This window comes from Zalophus californianus, chromosome 11, assembly GCF_009762305.2.
Source record: "Zalophus californianus isolate mZalCal1 chromosome 11, mZalCal1.pri.v2, whole genome shotgun sequence".
Lineage (NCBI taxonomy): Eukaryota > Metazoa > Chordata > Mammalia > Carnivora > Otariidae > Zalophus > Zalophus californianus.
In genome coordinates this window covers 110,233,219-110,250,204 of record NC_045605.1, presented here as the reverse complement: position 1 = coordinate 110,250,204, position 16,986 = coordinate 110,233,219, and the positions used below count along the sequence as shown (strand labels likewise).

The 16,986-nt window shown below is 54.9% G+C and overlaps 1 protein-coding gene across 3 annotated transcripts in view; it reads right to left on the bottom strand.

The window, feature by feature from the left end:
- Positions 1-15,833, bottom strand: part of CTTN (cortactin) — a 31,513-nt gene extending 15,680 nt beyond the window's left edge. For 2 of the 3 annotated variants that reach the window (XM_027579836.2, XM_027579838.2), the window contains exons 1-8: positions 15,704-15,833; positions 11,556-11,653; positions 9,530-9,616; positions 9,350-9,423; positions 7,542-7,671; positions 3,980-4,090; positions 3,348-3,402; positions 2,499-2,609 (exon numbers count right to left, since the gene is read on the bottom strand). In XM_027579836.2, the coding sequence (XP_027435637.1) occupies positions 2,499-2,609; positions 3,348-3,402; positions 3,980-4,090; positions 7,542-7,671; positions 9,350-9,423; positions 9,530-9,616 (568 nt within the window). In that variant the 5' untranslated portion in view covers positions 11,556-11,653; positions 15,704-15,833. The remainder of the gene's footprint in view (positions 1-2,498; positions 2,610-3,347; positions 3,403-3,979; positions 4,091-7,541; positions 7,672-9,349; positions 9,424-9,529; positions 9,617-11,555; positions 11,654-15,703) is intronic. The other variant, XM_027579837.2, reaches the window with a different exon arrangement.
- Between the last annotated feature and the right edge of the window lie 1,153 nt (positions 15,834-16,986).

Here is a 16,986-nt window from a genome sequence, read left to right as displayed (position 1 = left end):
CGATACAAACCAAAAGTCTTGCAGGCACACTGTAAGATCACTAACACGGGAAACACTGGGAAGTGTCATTTGTATATGTAACAACGGAAACGTGAAGAGGGGCCAGTATGACGGATTTTAACAATTGTCTTATCTTTCCTGCATTCCAAAGGAGATCACGAAATAAACGTGTTAGATGTTGGCGGGGATGCGGAGAAAGGGGAACCCTCCTCCACTGCTGGTGGGAACGCAAGCTGGCGCAGCCACTCGGAAAACATTTCCTCAGAAAGTTGAAAACAGAGCTACCCTACGACCCAGCAATTGCACTACTGGGTATTTACCCCAAAGATCCAAATGTAGGGATCCGAAGGGGCACCTGCACCCCAATGTTTATAGCAGCAACGTCCACAATAGTCAAACTGCGGAAAGAGCCCAGATGTCCACCAACAGATGAATGGATAAAGAAGAGGTAGTTCATATACACAATGAGGTATTACTCAACCATCAAAAAATGAAATCTTGCCATTTACGAGGACACGGATGTAACTGGAGGACACTGCACTAGGTGAAATAAGTCAGTCAGATAAAGACAACAGTCACATGATCTCACTCACATGTGGAATTTAAGAAACAAAACAGAGGACACTAGAAGGGAGGAAAAGATAAAACGAGACCAGAGAGGGAGACAAACCAGAAGAGACTCTTGACTCCAGCAAACACAACGAGGGCTGCTGGAGGGGAGGCAGCTGGGGGGCTGGGGTAACTGGGTGACGGGCCTTAAGGAGGGCAGGAGAGGTACTGAGCATTGGGTGTGATATGCAACCAATGAATCACTGAACTCCACCTCTGGAACCAGTAATATACTGTGTGTCAATTAACTGAATTTAAATTTAAAAAAAATAAAAAGGAAAGAAAGACGTGTGTTATGAAGCTTCTGAGAGTGAGATGAGCCCCGGAGCCGTAGCGGCCAGCTTTCACGAGGTCGCTCTGCCTCACCAACTAAAGCCAGCAGAAAGATACACACGGAGCAGCTTCCAGAAACACCACCACTTCTACCCAAAGCGACGTCACTGACATACGTATCTCGACACTTAAGCACGGCTCCCCCAGGGCCACTCTCAGAACAGACCACCAAGATCAGACCCTCAGAGGGAGGCCTGGGCTGTAGAGGAACCTTGTCTACCCCACAGGCTCTGCCTTCCGCTCCCCAACTTCCCAGAGGCAGCTTTAATTCTTCTTCACAGGCTCGTAGGAGAGAAGGTCCAATAGCACTGAGCGGATCCGAGAGCAGGCCCCGATTCGCAGGCTGCGTGCCATACCGGGCAGCGGAGGACAGGCTTGCCCCAAGTGGACAGAGGAGGCTGAGTTGAAAGTGACTCTGCACGACACACTTTGTGCCGGGGCCATGGTCTCAGGACAGGCGGGCAGGCCTCGTGTGACAGGAAGTGTCGCCGACGGCAAAGCAGAGGCCCGGCTGCCCCGTAGGCCTCCCGGTCGCGTCCCTGCAAAATGCCCAGCCAGCCGTGCCTCCAGTGGGGGACTTCTCTTTTTGTCTCTTAAGGCAATCGAGGGTTTTAAATAAGACGTGAGCCCTCTGTTTTTACATATAAAATTTAAATTATAAAATTTACATGTGTGGGGCGCCTGGCTGGCTCAGTCGGCAGAGCATGTGACTCTTGATCTTGGGGTTGTAAGTTTGAGCCCCATGCTGGGTGTACAGATTACTTAAAAAAAAATTAAATATGCAGGCCACACGAAATAAACAATGCAGAAGAACCAGGCATCCAGGGCCTCCGTGGGAGGGACCGCATCTGTAAACCCTATATGGAGACACCCCTCTCCAGGCAGGATTCCCAACGGAGGGAAAAATCAGCATGGCAGGTGAGCACAATATGCAGTAGCCACTATAATTTTAAACTCAACGTCCTAGGGGCGCCTGGGGGGCTCAGTCGTTAAGCGTCTGCCTTCGGCCCAGGACATGATCCCAGGGTCCTGGGATCGAGCCCCACATCGGGCTCCCTGCTCCGCGGGAGGCCTGCTTCTCCCTCCCACTCCCCCTGCTTGTGTTCCCTCTCTCGCTGTGTCTCTCTGTCAAATAAATAAAATCTTTTAGATAAATAAATAAATAAAATAAACTCAATGTCTTTTTGACCCTACCATTCCTTTTCTAGAAATTCACTTTTTTAAATAATCACGTACGTACATGAGACACGGGGACAAGAATATTCACTGTAGTCGATTTTTAGCTTCAAAAATCGTAAATGACCTAAATTCCACATTCTAAAGAGGAATGGTTACGTGTCTGCAGCTTCTCCGCACGACGGGGACGGAGCGGTCAGACGTACGACAAAGCCCTGACGCTCACCTGAACAGGACAAGAGCGTCCCCAACACGCAGTGAAAAAGGCCGCGCAGGGTCCCATGAGCCGCCTGGCACGGGGGAGAAATTCTCCCGGTGCGGACGGACGTCTGTGCGCACGGGACACAGCGGGAGGAAGGCAGGCGCCGCGCTGGCCTGACCTTTCTGCGACTGGTGCTTCTCCGTCCTGCCCTGGTAGTCGAAGCCCACGGCGCTCTTGTCCACCCGGTCAGCCTGCACGCCATACTTGCCGCCGAAGCCGCTCGAGTAGTCTGCGGAGACAGGGCAGCAGTCGGTAAAGAAGCCCGGTGACAGGCTCAACTGTCGCTTCGGCTCGTTGACCGAGCAAGACAAAAACATTTCGGAGCCAGGACTCAGCAAGATATCAGCACCCGGTTTAAAATGTCCCCCAGGGTCACCCACGAGTGACCCCCAACTCCATCTCCAGCGCGGTCCCCGGCAACCGCGAGAGGGGCGTGTCTTTCTCAACGGCACATGTGAGCTGTGGTCCCACTCGGGCAATTAATCGTCTGATTAAAGCAAGCTGTGCAGCTCGTCCCTTCCCGAAGGGACGGGGAAGGTCCATCGGGGCCAAAGGGACACAGCGCCCACTCCCGGAGCCACCCGATGACACGCAAGACACAAAAGTAAACCCATGCACAAAAAAGGCTTTGAGAAAGTGACATGCTCCCGTTTCCAAAAAAGGCTCTACAAGACCGGCACGACGTGAAGGTCAGCCAGCGCCGTGTGAGGACCACAGGCACAGTAAAGCATCAGTGAGCTAGGGCTCAGGTTTCCACTGCTGGGGGACAGTGAGCTTTCCACCAGCCACGCCCGAGACCGGACTCTCCCCGGCCAACGCCGCTCGGAGGGAGAAAAGGCAGCCTCTGCCACAGGCTGGGAGGCGTCAGGGTGACACGCGACCCGGATGCTTAGAGAGCACAGCCCTGCCCAGGAAAGCCCCTCCGGCGACAGTGCTCTCGCCCCCACCCCAGCACAACGCAGCTTACCTCTCTGTGAGGCGTGTTTCTCGGTCTTCCCCTGGTATTCAAAGCCTACAGCAGACTGCAGGTACCACAAAAAGGGAAACACATTTTTAAATGCCTCCAAATCTGTTCATCTGAATCCACAATACATACGAAATTTTTAAAAACACGAACGTTATTTTTTGACCTCCGATTTCCTAAGCCAGGTGCAGGTCTAATCAGTGCCCAAAGCCCTGGTGTCTGACATCTGTGGGGCCAGGGACCCGTGGGCTGTGCGGGCCAAGCTGCACAGCAAGTTCCACTCGATTTCCAGCCCACAATGTCAACCTGGGACAACACCCACTGCCGCATGTGACCTTGCTTTGCACGTGAGCTCTTCCAAGAGCAACACGGACATCAGGCACGAGAACAGCAAACGGCAAGAGATCCTTACACGTTCCTGTTCTCAATTCTTAGCCCAGCCAACCAATCATCTCAGAACCTGGCGGGGGTGGGGGGGGTGGGGAGGTGCTTCTAGGAATCCTGCCGTCAGAACGCCCACCCCACAGTACCGAGTCAGAGGCACCTCGTACTACCGTGACAGTCCCAGCAGACTCCCCAGTCTGGAGAGAGTGGCCCAATCGCCTGGGCGCTAGTTCCCACGATGCCTCACTCACCTGGTCAACTCTGTCCACCTGGACACCAAACTTGCCTCCAAAGCCCCGGACGGAGTCTACCTGGGAGCAGTGCTTGGAGAGCTTTGACTGGTACTCGTGGCCCACAGCTGACTGCAACAGGGTGTGGAGAGGGGGTGTTAGCTGCCGGCAGCCCGGCTGCACCGGCCACCCCTGCACAGGGACCATGCGGCACCAACCCCCCGCAGCCTGGGCTGGGCTCCTCCCTGAAATACACACAGTGTGAACACTGGCAGAGGGGGCCCCAGAGCTGCCCGAGACCCTGCCAGGTGGGGCCTTTGGATGCAATGGGGACAAGGCAAGGACCCCGAGGTCAATTCGGCCCCGAACCTGGCCTGCGACACCCGGCCTGCCCACGGAGACCGCTGGCCCGAGTTACTTGCTGGCTAAAGCGAGGCACATTGGTACCGCGTGATGCGGGAATGGGGACCAGAAATACCTTGCTAACGGACAGAACTGCGGACAGCGTGCTTCCGTTACGACACACATCCAGCCACTAGTCTACCAAGCGAGCACCCGGTGCAGGCAAGGAGCGGGCGCCACCACGTCCCCACATGGGCCCTCGGCGAAGGAGGCGAACTCAGCCGCCTGCCGTGCAGACCCCGTCAACCATGGCCTCTGGGCTACACCGGGTACCCAGCTCGTTGTAAATAAAGTCTCTAGAACACAGCTACATCTCCTCATTTGCATACTGGGCTGCTTCTGAGATTCAGCCACCAAATTCAGGAAACTGCCAGAGACCCCACGGCCCACAAAGCTGAACGCACTTACTACCGAACCCTGAGCAGCCCCCAGCCCTGCCCAGCCTCCCGGCACCCGGCTCCGCCCCCAGGGTGGACAGTGACCACGGATGGCGGGGCCCTGTGACACAGCACGGGGACGGCACATCTGAACCCTCCTTCTAGCTCCGACAGTCACACCGCCCGGGAAGCACCCCACAAATGCCCGCTGCTTGTCTCCGGAACTCCACCAGGACACCTGGGTTCAGGCTGCACTAAAGCAGGGTCAGCCCCACCGATGACCCTCCGTAGGCAACTCAGGATTCCGTTCTGGCCGTATCCCAGGGGAAGGAGCAGTGGAGTCTTCCTGTAAGCAGAATAATCTTTGGATTCCTGTCTCCTCGCCCTGAGTCTGCTCAACGTCAGTACTGATCAACAAGCTCTGAGACACGCCGGCCACCGGCAGCCTCCAAAGACCCCCCCCCCAGAGAGTGCCGATAGGGCAACCGTGAGGTGCAGCCTGCCGAAGGGGTCCCCCAGCGCCAATCTCAGCAGAAAGAAGTGAAAGAAGTTTTAAGAAAACTTTTCTAAAAATGTAGCCAGAGTGACAGCTTGGCAATTTTTCTAAACTTGTTCATCGACATGGACTGACGCCACTGACAAAAGTCATGTTTGTAACCAGAGGTCAGCCCTGGGCAGGGCACCGTCTGGATGCACACTCCAGTGCCGGGGTGTGGCTGAGACCAGGAGTGAGGCCTGCCACCTAGGCCGCGGCCAGCTTGACCCTGAGTGAAGGGCAGGGGGCCTGAAAGCCACACAGACAGGGGCCGGCAGCTGCCTCGCCTGCCCAGACCACACACCTCTGGCAAATCCGTGCCTGCCCGAGATGGGTCTTAATCTGAAAGTCTTTACTACGTTGTCCTCAACTCTTAACACAGAGATCTTAGAGCTTTTTCCAGCTTCTGGAGAGAACAAGTTACAAGTAAGAGTTATTTGGTTTGGGAATCTTCATTATTGCTGACAACAGCTCCAATCACGCCCCCAGGAGCTGCAAGCTAGCCTCGCCTAAGTGTGCAGTGAGGCACGGAGGGAGGAACCACGAGCCACATCAGCATCCCCACCAGGTTCCTCTTTAAGGGGCGCCACCCATTCCATCAGCCCCAGAGGCACGAGGGTGTTTCCCTGAGCCGTCTGGGGACCGCTAACATATCGGCCAGGGACGTGCAGCATGTGCACTCATAAGACGTCCCTGAGCACCTTCACAGTACCCGGCCAGGCACCAGGTGAGGACAGGTCTCAGCCCTGAAGAGCCTCCACCGAAAGGTGGCAATGTGGAGGACGAGCAGAGAACAACAGGGAGAAGGCACAGGGGAAGGGCCGCTGCAGGCTCGGGGGGCGGGGGCGGCTCCTCAGGGAAGCTTCTCGACTAGAAAGCCCGGTGCTGGGAGGGCAGGAGGGGCAGTTCCACCAGCAGCAGGGGCCAGAAGTGAACACCGTGTCGCTCCTGCCACGGAGTGCTTCCTTGATACTTTATTGTCCCCAGTGTGTCATTTTTCCAAGCCAGACCTGGGGGCCCAAATGGATAATGAATTTCTAACTGCCCACGACCCCACGCTCACAGGCTCGCTCTGGGGTGGGAAAGGCTTCTACCTACTTGGTTCTTTCACTGTCCCTAGTGCACGGAGCTCTCGTCCGCGCGCACTGCAGAAGCCACCAGGCCCGTTCTGGAGCCCAGAGACGATTCTCCTCCCCTTGCCCTGCTGAGACGTCTTCGGGAATGACAGTCCCACCAGGAAATGTCCCTGTGTCCTTCCTGCAGCTCGCACTTGGCCCAACTCCCGCTGAGGCAAATTTCGGACCTGGTTCGGGGTGCCCACAGGTACACCGTGACCCAGCAGGGTCACTCCACGTCAGCTCGGACACGGACTCTGACCCGTGCTTGTGGCGCGGGGCGGGGGCACAGGTCTGGAATTACAGACCAGAACTCGCTATCAGCCGATGCTTTCCCTTCTATGCAGAATGAAGGCAGACATCTGTTGGGTCAGAACAATCTCACGTTGTTCAGACTGGGAAATCTGCGTCTACAGGGACGTCTGGAGAACGTAAAGAACTGCCTCAGCGGAGGAGCCTGGGATACAACGGCCCCTGCTCTGCCTTCTCCCGCAGGATCAGCCCTCCAGAGCTCCTCTGCTCCCTCACAGGACAGAGAAGACTCAGAGTGCTGTCAAAGGCTGATGTGTTCAGTCAACAACGCTCACACCGCGTCCCCAGATGCCTACACGCGACCGGTGATGGCTCAGGGGAGGCTCGCCCACGGTTCTCAGAGGGAGTGTTCTCTCCTGGCCTGTGGGCAGGGACTCCGTGTCACACAGAGCGCCAGACTCGTGTGTGAAGGTCATTCATGCACAAAGGACGTCAGCACACCTGCTGGCTCAACGTTCACCTGTGGCGGGAAACGAGGGAGCCCCCGGATTTGATTCCGGTCCATAGACCGGTCTGGGTTAGGCTGCAAGCTGAGCTGCGCGCAGTGGTCATGCCAACACCTGCAGTCAAGATGCCTCTGGGCTTCTGTCCGGGTCACAGGGTGGGCCTCCCAAAGCCCGGAGCCCCCCTGGGTCTCCCTACAAGTCACCCACACCCCAGCAACCACAAGAATCCTAAAAGAGCTTCTAAACAGCAGGAGCAGTTTACAAGTCAGGTCAATCAACAGAGGCCTACTAGTCAGCTCCCAGAAACTGACTCAAAACGTTTAATCCAAGGAGGCCTGAGCCCCTGCTCTGCCGACCACGGGCTCATCGAGAACCATCACAGCTGCCGTGCCTCACCTTGTCCATCCGGTCCTGTTCCACGCCGAACTTCCCTCCATAACCGTGCGAGGCTTTCGGTCCTGTTTCAAGCTCCTTTTCCTTGAGGGTCTGGTGTTCTTGAAAAACATTCTCTCTCAGCTTGTGTATGCTTGAAGGAAAGAGAGAAAATACAAACAAACTGACAGAACGGAAGCGCACCCTCACCTCTGAGAAGGTCATGCAAGGACAGGGGACATCATCCTCGCAAACCTGCGATCTTGTGATTCCGGGCCCCCAAGTCCCCACCTTCATTGTGCTTTCCTGACTCCTCTGCTTGCTGGCCCACCTGCTCCAGCAGCTCTCTGAGTCAAGTTTAAGGGGAAAAAGAAACCCACCTGGGGACCTCAAGTGAGGCATCCCAAGTCCCCGGAGTACCTATCCTGAAACGTGGACTTTCTCTCAAACACAGAAAAGGTTCTCTGTTTCATCAGGTAACAGGACTAGGAGAACCAGTTCTGTGAGCGCCACCCCCCCAACCCAAAGCAGAAGGGGAAACAAAGTCAGCAGTCCCTTACCCCTGGTAAGGGGTCCAAGACAGTGAGGCACTTAGACAGCAGCCCTTTACTTGAAATACTCCAGCTTTGTAAATACCCAAAGCTGAAATGAAAGACTTTCAGAATTTATCATCCAAAGCCACTTTTTACTTGAAATGCTGGGGATCGTCAAACAGATCACAAGATGTAGTCAAAACCTGGCAGGTCAGGGAGCTGTCACCATCAGGAGACCATGAAGTGGCACACTCCCCCGCCCCAAGCCCCCCAGGAGAAGGAGCAAGAACACGGCTCCTTACCCCTGAAGGACCCCAGGGCACCCAGAACCGTCCCAGGGGCTGCTCTACCAGAGAGCTCCTATGAAGGTCAACCCGTCTCAAAGCGACGGGAACAGAGAAAATGAGGAGACAGATAGGTGACTTAACCTATTCGGGAGGCGGCCTAACCCACGACGGTGCCGGCTCCCCTCCAGGCAGGCCCAGGGCCCTCCCTCGACGCCCTCCACGGGCTTCTGCAGAGGGTGTGGGCGCAGCAGGTCAGGGAGGAATGGACACTCGTGTCTAAAATGCCCACACTACAGACTTCACCCTCTTTTATGGACGATCTTCCACCTCCTTCTCAGCCAAGAACGGCTTCATCTTCCTGAGAGAGAGTGGGGCCAAGTGAGACAAATGGTGCAAATGGCCACCACAGGTCACCGGGTTAGGGATGGCCCTTCATGAGCAGGGAAAGGGTGGATACGTTCTGAAGCCAGCGCGGCCTACACTGAAGTCTGAGTGCATTTTAAGAGTTGCTTTTATCTACACTTCTTGACAAGGAAACACCATCGAGAGAGGTGATAGGTCAAGGGAGGGCCAAGTCAGGAACAAGGCCATGTTCTCCTACAATGGCGACCACTCAGTTCTCCTATTTTGGGCTTTTTGCGAGAACACAGTGCCTAGAATCTAGCTCCCAGGACCCAAAGGCCAGTGATAAAGTAGTGAAGTTAGAAGAAAATCATGGGGGGAGGATGTTTCAGGTCTAAGGCATTCAAAGACACGGTGCGTGTTAGAGACCAGCCACTTGCAGAGGGAGTGAAGGGGACCGAGTCCTGCGAGAGGAGACTTCGGCTACTGGAAGAGTGGACTCTGGAATCATAAATACAAGGCTCGTGCAGAAGTATGTCACCGTGTCCTACAGTCTTCTCGCACAGCGGACGGAGGGACCGCATGAGGGACAGAGGCCAGGGCCCCTGCCCCATCTGCTGTCCGCTTTTCAGGGGGCCATTTTCACGCCAACAGGAAGAAAGTCTCTTACTTGATGTGTTCCTGGTGCCCAGAGCCCTGCACGGTTTTGGCCCCCCATCTCTGCTCTTTCTCGCTCACATCGTTCTGAAAAGAAGAAGAAACGATCAGCAGACTTCACACAACCCAGAGGAACAGCAGAGGAAAGCCACTTTCGGGAGAAGTACAGCCAAGGTGGGCTGGTGACTCATACCACGAAGTCAGGGTCAGTCTCCCAGTCATCGGCGCCCCCGTCGTCCTGGGTGATGGACACGGCATGGCCCGCCGAAGCCTTCCACATCTGAAAGAGCAGTGTGCGGGGTCACGGAGGCCGAGCCGGTGGCTCCTGGCCCCCAGCACCCCAACTCCGACCTGGCTCGGGGAGGCGCACCCACGCCGGCGAGGGAGCATCCACCAGCCCCGCGCGCGGACCACAACACCACAAAGAAAAGAAACAGAACGCTGCATTTCTAGCACTGTTCTCCAGTGGCATCTGAAACACCCGCTGGAAATACTGTTTCAACTCAAATGAGAACATCTTCTGGAAAATAAAAAAGTCACGAATGCGCTTACTTCATTAAGAATACATCCATCCTGCACTGAGTCATGACAACAGCGTTGACCAAACAGGAGAGCACCCCACATCGTGAGTGTAAAGCCTACATTACCACAGTTTAAAAAAAAAAAAAAAAAGTACCCATTTTGATTTCTAGAACTTACTGGACACTTAACAGTGATTTCCCTAACTCAGACTCTGACAAGTGAACAAATGTTTCAAGTGATTAACGAGAGGGTCGCTTCACCATCTATCTGGGGAAGTACCCGGGACGTGAACGGTGAACCTTTCCCACACTGGGCAGTCCCGAGAACGGCCTGTCGCCTTTCCGCCCCAGCGGACGGTTTCACCTGGCACAGAGGACGACGGCTTCACAGCTGCCCAGCACAAGGTTTTTCCTAACTGCAAAGATAAAATCTAATCTTTTAAGAGTTTCAAGAGAAAATAATGTCTGAGAAGAACGGACTCCTTTTCCCCAGAAGTATTAGTAAAATTTCACCTAGGCCAGGAAGCACCTGGAAGATTACTTTAACTCGATCAACCGAAAGCTTCTGTGGCTTGAGTTCAGACAGGACAGAAGCCCCTCACAAGCCCGAGAACCTCCCGTCTCGATCCGCACCACCCCCACCCCAGCTCTGCTGGGCGTCGAGTCCAAATTCAAGGTGGTAGTGAGGGGCGCCTCATAGCGCTCTCAAGCTCCCAGATGGGACTGCTGTTGCTGTCACCCGAGCAGTCACCTGATCCTGGGTAAGGGAGAATCAACACTGTCCCCGAGGACACCGCAAACCTTGCTCTCCTCTGTCTGGCTGTCCCCAGGCACGGCAAGAATTTCCCAGATGTAATCCGCTTTTGACACGATTTTAGAGAACGAACAGACTAAACTCTCAGCCCTGAGAGGAGCAACCAGATATGCTCCGTCTCCATGCGCCCACTTACAAATGCAGGGACAGCTGCCCGAAAGTTGATTCGCCCAGTCTGCCGCTCCCAGTCAAGTGTGTCACCACACTAGAAAGGGACCACCCAACTGTGGGACTTCAGCTGCCCATAGTTCAAGCCACTGAGGTTCCAACCACTGAGGACACGGTCACACAGAAGGACAGGGTCTCTGGGGAGGACCAGTGAGGCCACGTTTCCCCCTCAGGCAAAGGTGAAAGAGGTCTTGCCCGTTGCTTTTGTAGACTCATCCGGAGGACACAGCAGAGCCCATCTTCACTGGTCCTTCTGGAAGCCAGCCTCCGAGGGCGAGGTGAGCACTGGTACCGGCTTCCTACCATCCTGCCGGGCAGCCCCTCCCACCTTCCGCAGCACAGGTGCAAGACGCCAGACGGCTCCTCCCAGGACAGAGATGTTTCCTATTCCTCCACTCCAGAGTTTTCTGGAACCCGCTGCTATTTCTAAACCGCAGGCAACACTGGAAACTGGACTGACTGACTGACTTAACTTACTTATTTCTCAGTAATCTCTACACCCAACGTGGGGCTCGCAAGACCCCAAGATCAAGGGCTGCATGCTCTTCTGACGGAGCCAGCCAGGCACCCCTTGACTTTACTTTTTAAGCAACGCAACTTCCCCCCGTCCCTATCTCTGCACACCCAAAGGGAGAACACCCACCCCTTTCCTTGCTCAGGGATCCACCCTGACAGTCCGAGGGGAGAGAAGATTGGAATGCTCACAATGCACAAACCTTTCTTTCCGGCTGAAGATGAAAGGCTGCTCACGAATCTCTGTGGAAAGCCCAGTGATCCAGTGAGGAAGTTCCAGGCATTTGGGAGTGGATTCTGTCTGCAAAAAGACGAAGAGTAAAACGCTCAGAAGGATGCGTACCGACAGGCAGTCTGGGCAAATCCTGGTACGCACAGGTCCTTTCAGGAAACTGACATCCTCCCACGCTTCACGAGGCTTTGTAAAGAAATCTGAAAGGAGGGTGGCAGGATTTGCATCTTACAAACCTAAAAGCTCAATCGATTTTCAGACACACTGAGAAAATACAGAAAATAGCCAGTTTCAAAAGACTTGTAGCTGTATAAAGTTTCTTCTTCGTGCAAACAGAAATTACTGTTGCAATCACTAGCAGACATCTTCTGCTGGCTATGATCCTGACACGTCTCCGTTCTTTGCTCATTCTAAATTATGACTTTGCTAAAAATAATAAAATTCTATTACTGTGAGTTTAAAAAAATAACCTAAGGAAAACTGAAGGGATCACGATGTGGCTGGGAGACAAAAGCCGCACAGTGACGGCTACCTGGACGAGAAGCGGGGTGACGCGGGAGCAGCGCAGAACGGGCGGCGCTTCTCATGAGCGGATACAGTTACTGCACGGCGATCAAGACTCCACTTCTCTGGGCCACCGACGCACCACCTTCTCCCGAGGACGAGACAACAACTTCCACCGGCACCGTACCGCTAAACCTTACAGAGCGGAGGGATCCAGCCCCCTCGCTCCCTAGGAACAAGCCAGCCACGAGCATGAGCCGCGTGCGTCAGCCTGCAGCCTTGTCACATGTTACCACTGGAGGGACGGTGCTTTGCTAGCCCTCCCTACGCTCAATTTCCTACTGAGTTCCTGACCCTACTATTCACTCCTTCTCTCTCCTCAGTCCCCTCTGGAAACCCTAAGTTCTGTAGGCCGCTTAGTATGTGCTAGGGACTGAGGTTATTACTGTAATCAGCAAGCATCTATAAAAATCTACCCAAGGGCAGCGAGTGAGAGCCTCAAATCTACAACAATTTACTACCCCCTCAAATTTTTAAATAAAAAAAAAAAATCACAGAGATAACTGGAAATGTAAAAGCTTGGGTATGTTTTTGGACCCAAGGATAGATAATGCCTTGGCTCCCTACCTCACACCATATACAAAAATTAATCCCAAAACAGGTCAAAGATCTCAAACCTAAGCTTAAACTATTAAACTCTCACAAGAAAACATAAGCATAGATTTTCATCACCTTCAATTTGGCAACAGCTCTTAGATGTGACACCAAAAGCACAAGCGAGAAGAGGAAATAGATAAATTGGACAAAATTTGAAACAGTGTGCTTCAAAAGACACGGGCAAGGGGCAAGAGACTCCGGGCAAGGGGCAAGAGACTCCGGGCAATTCTCAGAATGAGAGAAACAATGTTTTCAGATCATATACCCAAAATAAAGAAAAAACTCTGACAACTCAACAATAAACAGGACAATTAACCACATTGTAAAACCAGGTGGAAAGGATCTGAACAGACATTTCCCCAAAGATGAATAAATGGCTAGTAAGCTCACAAAAAGATACTAGGTATCATTAACCATGAAGGGAATGCAAATCAAAACCACAAGTGAGCTACCACAACACTCATTCTAGGATGGCTAAAATAAAAAATCAGACAACAACAAGTTTGAAGAGGGTGTGGAGAAACCAGAACCGCCTTACAGTGCTGGTGTGAAGTAAAATGAGTAACAGTGTGGCAGGTCGTCAAAAGGTTAAACACGGTTACCACATGGCCCAGGGATCCCCACCCACAGAGGCAGACCCAAGAGAAGGGAAAATTTATGTCTGCACAAAACCTCACACAGGAATGCTCGCAGTATTATTCATTATGGCCAGAAAGCAAAAACAACTCAAATGCCCACGTGATGCAGCAGGTACATGTGATCCATTCATGCAGTGGACTGTTATTTGGCAACACCTAGGAGGGAAGGCCTGACGGCACGCTACCGCACAAATGACTCCTGAAAACACACTAAGGGAAAGAAGCCAGACACAAAACCCCAGGTATCATACAGTCTCATTTACATGAAATGTCCAGAATTGGCAAATCTAGAGAGACAAAAAGTAGATTTGTGGTTACCTAGTATTGGAAGGAGGTAACAGGGATCCTTTTTGAGGTGATAAAATTATTCTCAAGTGGATTGTGATGATGATTGCACAACTGTGTGAATATACAACAAAACGACTGAATTGTACCCTTCAAACGCGTGAATTATACGGTATGTGAACTGCATCTCAAATAAAATTGTTAACAGAAAACAATCCTCACCATTAACAGACCTTCCTTGCAAACGTCACACGTACTCACTCATCAAGACCACACAAGTGTGACGTCACTGGACGCTGCCATATAAACCGAGCGGAAAACTCTACAGGACAAGGTTCCAGGTGATGGGAGAGAATTAGCTTCCCATTAAGGTCATAATCGCCAGGGCAGCAGAGAGGCAGAGAGAACAAGGCCCAGAGGAGCCAAAACAGCTGCCCGGAGACCCACTCCTCATGCCACACTTCTGCTAAGAAAAGCCCCCTGGCACCTGGGCACGCTTCCCCTGGGTCTGCTCAGAGCACCAGCCTGCACACCTGCAAACCTGAAAGACGAGGCCAGTGCTGGAGGCCATGTCCGGCGGGGGCCCGGGGAACACACCAGGCAGTCCCCGTGCTCCCAATGACTCAGGCCCGCGACCACACCCTTTCTGAGCACCTACCTGGGCTGCCCCGCACCCAACAAAGATGAATCACCAATCAGAACCACTTAGACGTGCTTTACAAAAAGATGAGCCCATCAAAATGATCCACCCAAAAGTCAGCGGCAGGCACTGGGAGACAAAGTATCAAAAACAACCCTGCAGCCCCCTCCCTCTTTATTCTTATTCTGAAGCACCGGAAAGTGGCCTTTAGGACTCTTCCTGCTCCTTGGGGATATGGGAGTGCTTTTCTGAGAGAGACAGGGCTGCCTCCACGCACGGGGGCAGTGACTCACCCCACGGTCAGAGGGGGGCAGGGACAGCAGGGGCCTGCCCAACGCACAGCCCTTCCCAGCCCTGGGCCCAATGGGCCGGACCAGGCGGCCAGAACCCAGGGGGTTAACCCCTGACAGAGCACAGCCGGGCCAAGTGGCCGCAACCCAAATGGGGCGCTGGCGGGGCGGTCCCAGGGAGGGGAGCGCCCACTCGGGATGCCTCCAGAGCTGCGGTCAGCAGAAAATGGGATTCCTCCCCCAGAAGCCCTACTCGTCCACAGATTCCAGACCGAGGAAGCCCTGTCCCCTCTTCTCCCGACCCTCCAGTCGGGCGATCGAGCTCCCGTAATATTCAAGAGATGGAAACACAACAAACAGCCCAAAAGAACCCTTCTGGTGACTTCCAACACACCCAGAGGAGGGGCTGCTCCAAATTTAGAGCCTCTCAACTAGCCGCAGTTGCGCGTGTCGCTGCATTCCAACTGACCTGATTGCAGAACCTCCCCGTAGGTGCGGGCCACCGGAAAACCCCGGACCCCGGCCCTTCCCCGGACCCCCGGCCCCTAGGACACCGGCGGATCCCGCCGGGCGTAGACTCCCGGCCCCTCCCCGCCCTACCCTGACCCTTCCCCGGCCCCAGGCCTCTCCCCGCCAGACCCCGGCCCCTCGGACCCCGGCCCCACCCCGCCCGACCTCGGCCTTTCCCAGGGCCCAAGCCTCCCTCCCCGGCCACTCGGACCCCAGCCGACCCCGCCCCGCGCAGACCCCCGGTCTTTCTCCCTCGGCTCTCACCGGCTCCCCCCTAGGGACCCAGGCACCCTGCACTCAGACGGAGGACCCCTACCCCCGTCTGACCCTCCGGTCCCCCTTCCTCCCCGCAGCCCCAGCCTCTTCCCCTCGGACCCCCTCCCCCTCAGGGCCCGGAGCCCTCCTCTCGGAGCCCAGCGACCGGCCCGCGCCCCACCCCCCGCGCCCGAAACCGCGAGCGGAAGAGCGGCGAGACCGCAGCGACCGCCGCTTCCTTCCCATTCCGGGGCTGGCGGCGCCCAGGGCAGCCGGCAGAGGAGCCGCCCCCCGCCCCCCGCCCCCACAGCCCCGCCAGGAGGAAGCCGCGCTCGCTCACCGGAGCCTGCGGTCCGTCCGGCCCGGCCCTAGCTCCGCCGCGCCCGCTGCTCCCGAGCGCCCGGCTCCACTTCCGGTTCCGCGGCGGGGGGGGCGGGGCCGCATCCGGGTCCCGGCGAGGCCCCGCCCCAGGCCCTCCGGGTGGGCGGCCGGCTGCGGGCGCCCTGGGAGCTCGGCTGGCGGGCCCCTCAGGCCGGAGCTGCCTCCGGCGCCCACGTGGCACGGGCGGCGCCCTCCGCTGGCGCAGGCGCGAGCTCCGCCGGTGCGCGGGCTGCGGAGCCGACCTGAAAATGAAGTCAACTCTTTACGGAGTTAAGTGCGGGGGGCGCCCGCTCGGCCTGTGCTCAAGGGCAGATGCTCCCAGGGGTGCTCTAGGATTCCTAGAACTGCCCCGAATGAGAAAGGGAAACTGAGCCAGGCAAGGTGGACTCACAGGAGGTGACTGTAATGGTCGGTCAGCTAGGGGACGAGCATCTTCATCATCCACCCATCCGACCATCCATCCACCCACCCTCCATTCTTCCACCCACCCATCCATGCATCATCCATCCATCCATCCATCTGCCCAACCTTCATCCATCACCCACATCTTCCATCCATCCATCCATCGGTGCACCATCCATCCGTCTCCACCCATCCATCTGCTCTTCATTCATCTACCCATCCGTCAGACATCTCTCATCCATCCATCCACCCATCTATCCATCCAGAGAAGGCCATATATGTATCAAGAATAGATGGTCAGCAAAATAAATATGGACCTTGTTCTCAGGGACCTTCCAGCCTAGAAGGGAAGTCAGGCATAATCACACAGATAATGTAATTAGGAAACAAGATGAATGCTGTAAAGAAGTAAAAAGTGTTGTGAAACTGTACTGGGGACAATGTGGGACCTTAACTCACTAGAGAAGGATTCTGTGGGCAATTAACATTTGCACCAAGATCTGAAGGCCAAGTATAAGTAAGGGGGTCAGGAGGGAAGAATTCTCCAGGCAGAGAAAACAGCATGTGCAAAGGCCCTGAGGCAGAGGAACTGAAGAAAGTTGAGTAGCAGAAGTAGGGTGATGAAGCAGGGCAGTGGGGGAAGATGGGGCCAAGTCATGTAGAGGTTGGCAGGGCACACAGCAAGGACCTTGATCTTTATTCTAAAATAAATAGGAAGTCCTTAGAGGAAGTTAAGCAGAGAAGAGACATCATAAAGTCTGAATTATAATGAGAGCCCTCTGGCTGCTGTGTGGGGAATAGATGGGAAGACAGCCAGGTAGGAGCCTGGGACAAGGTTCA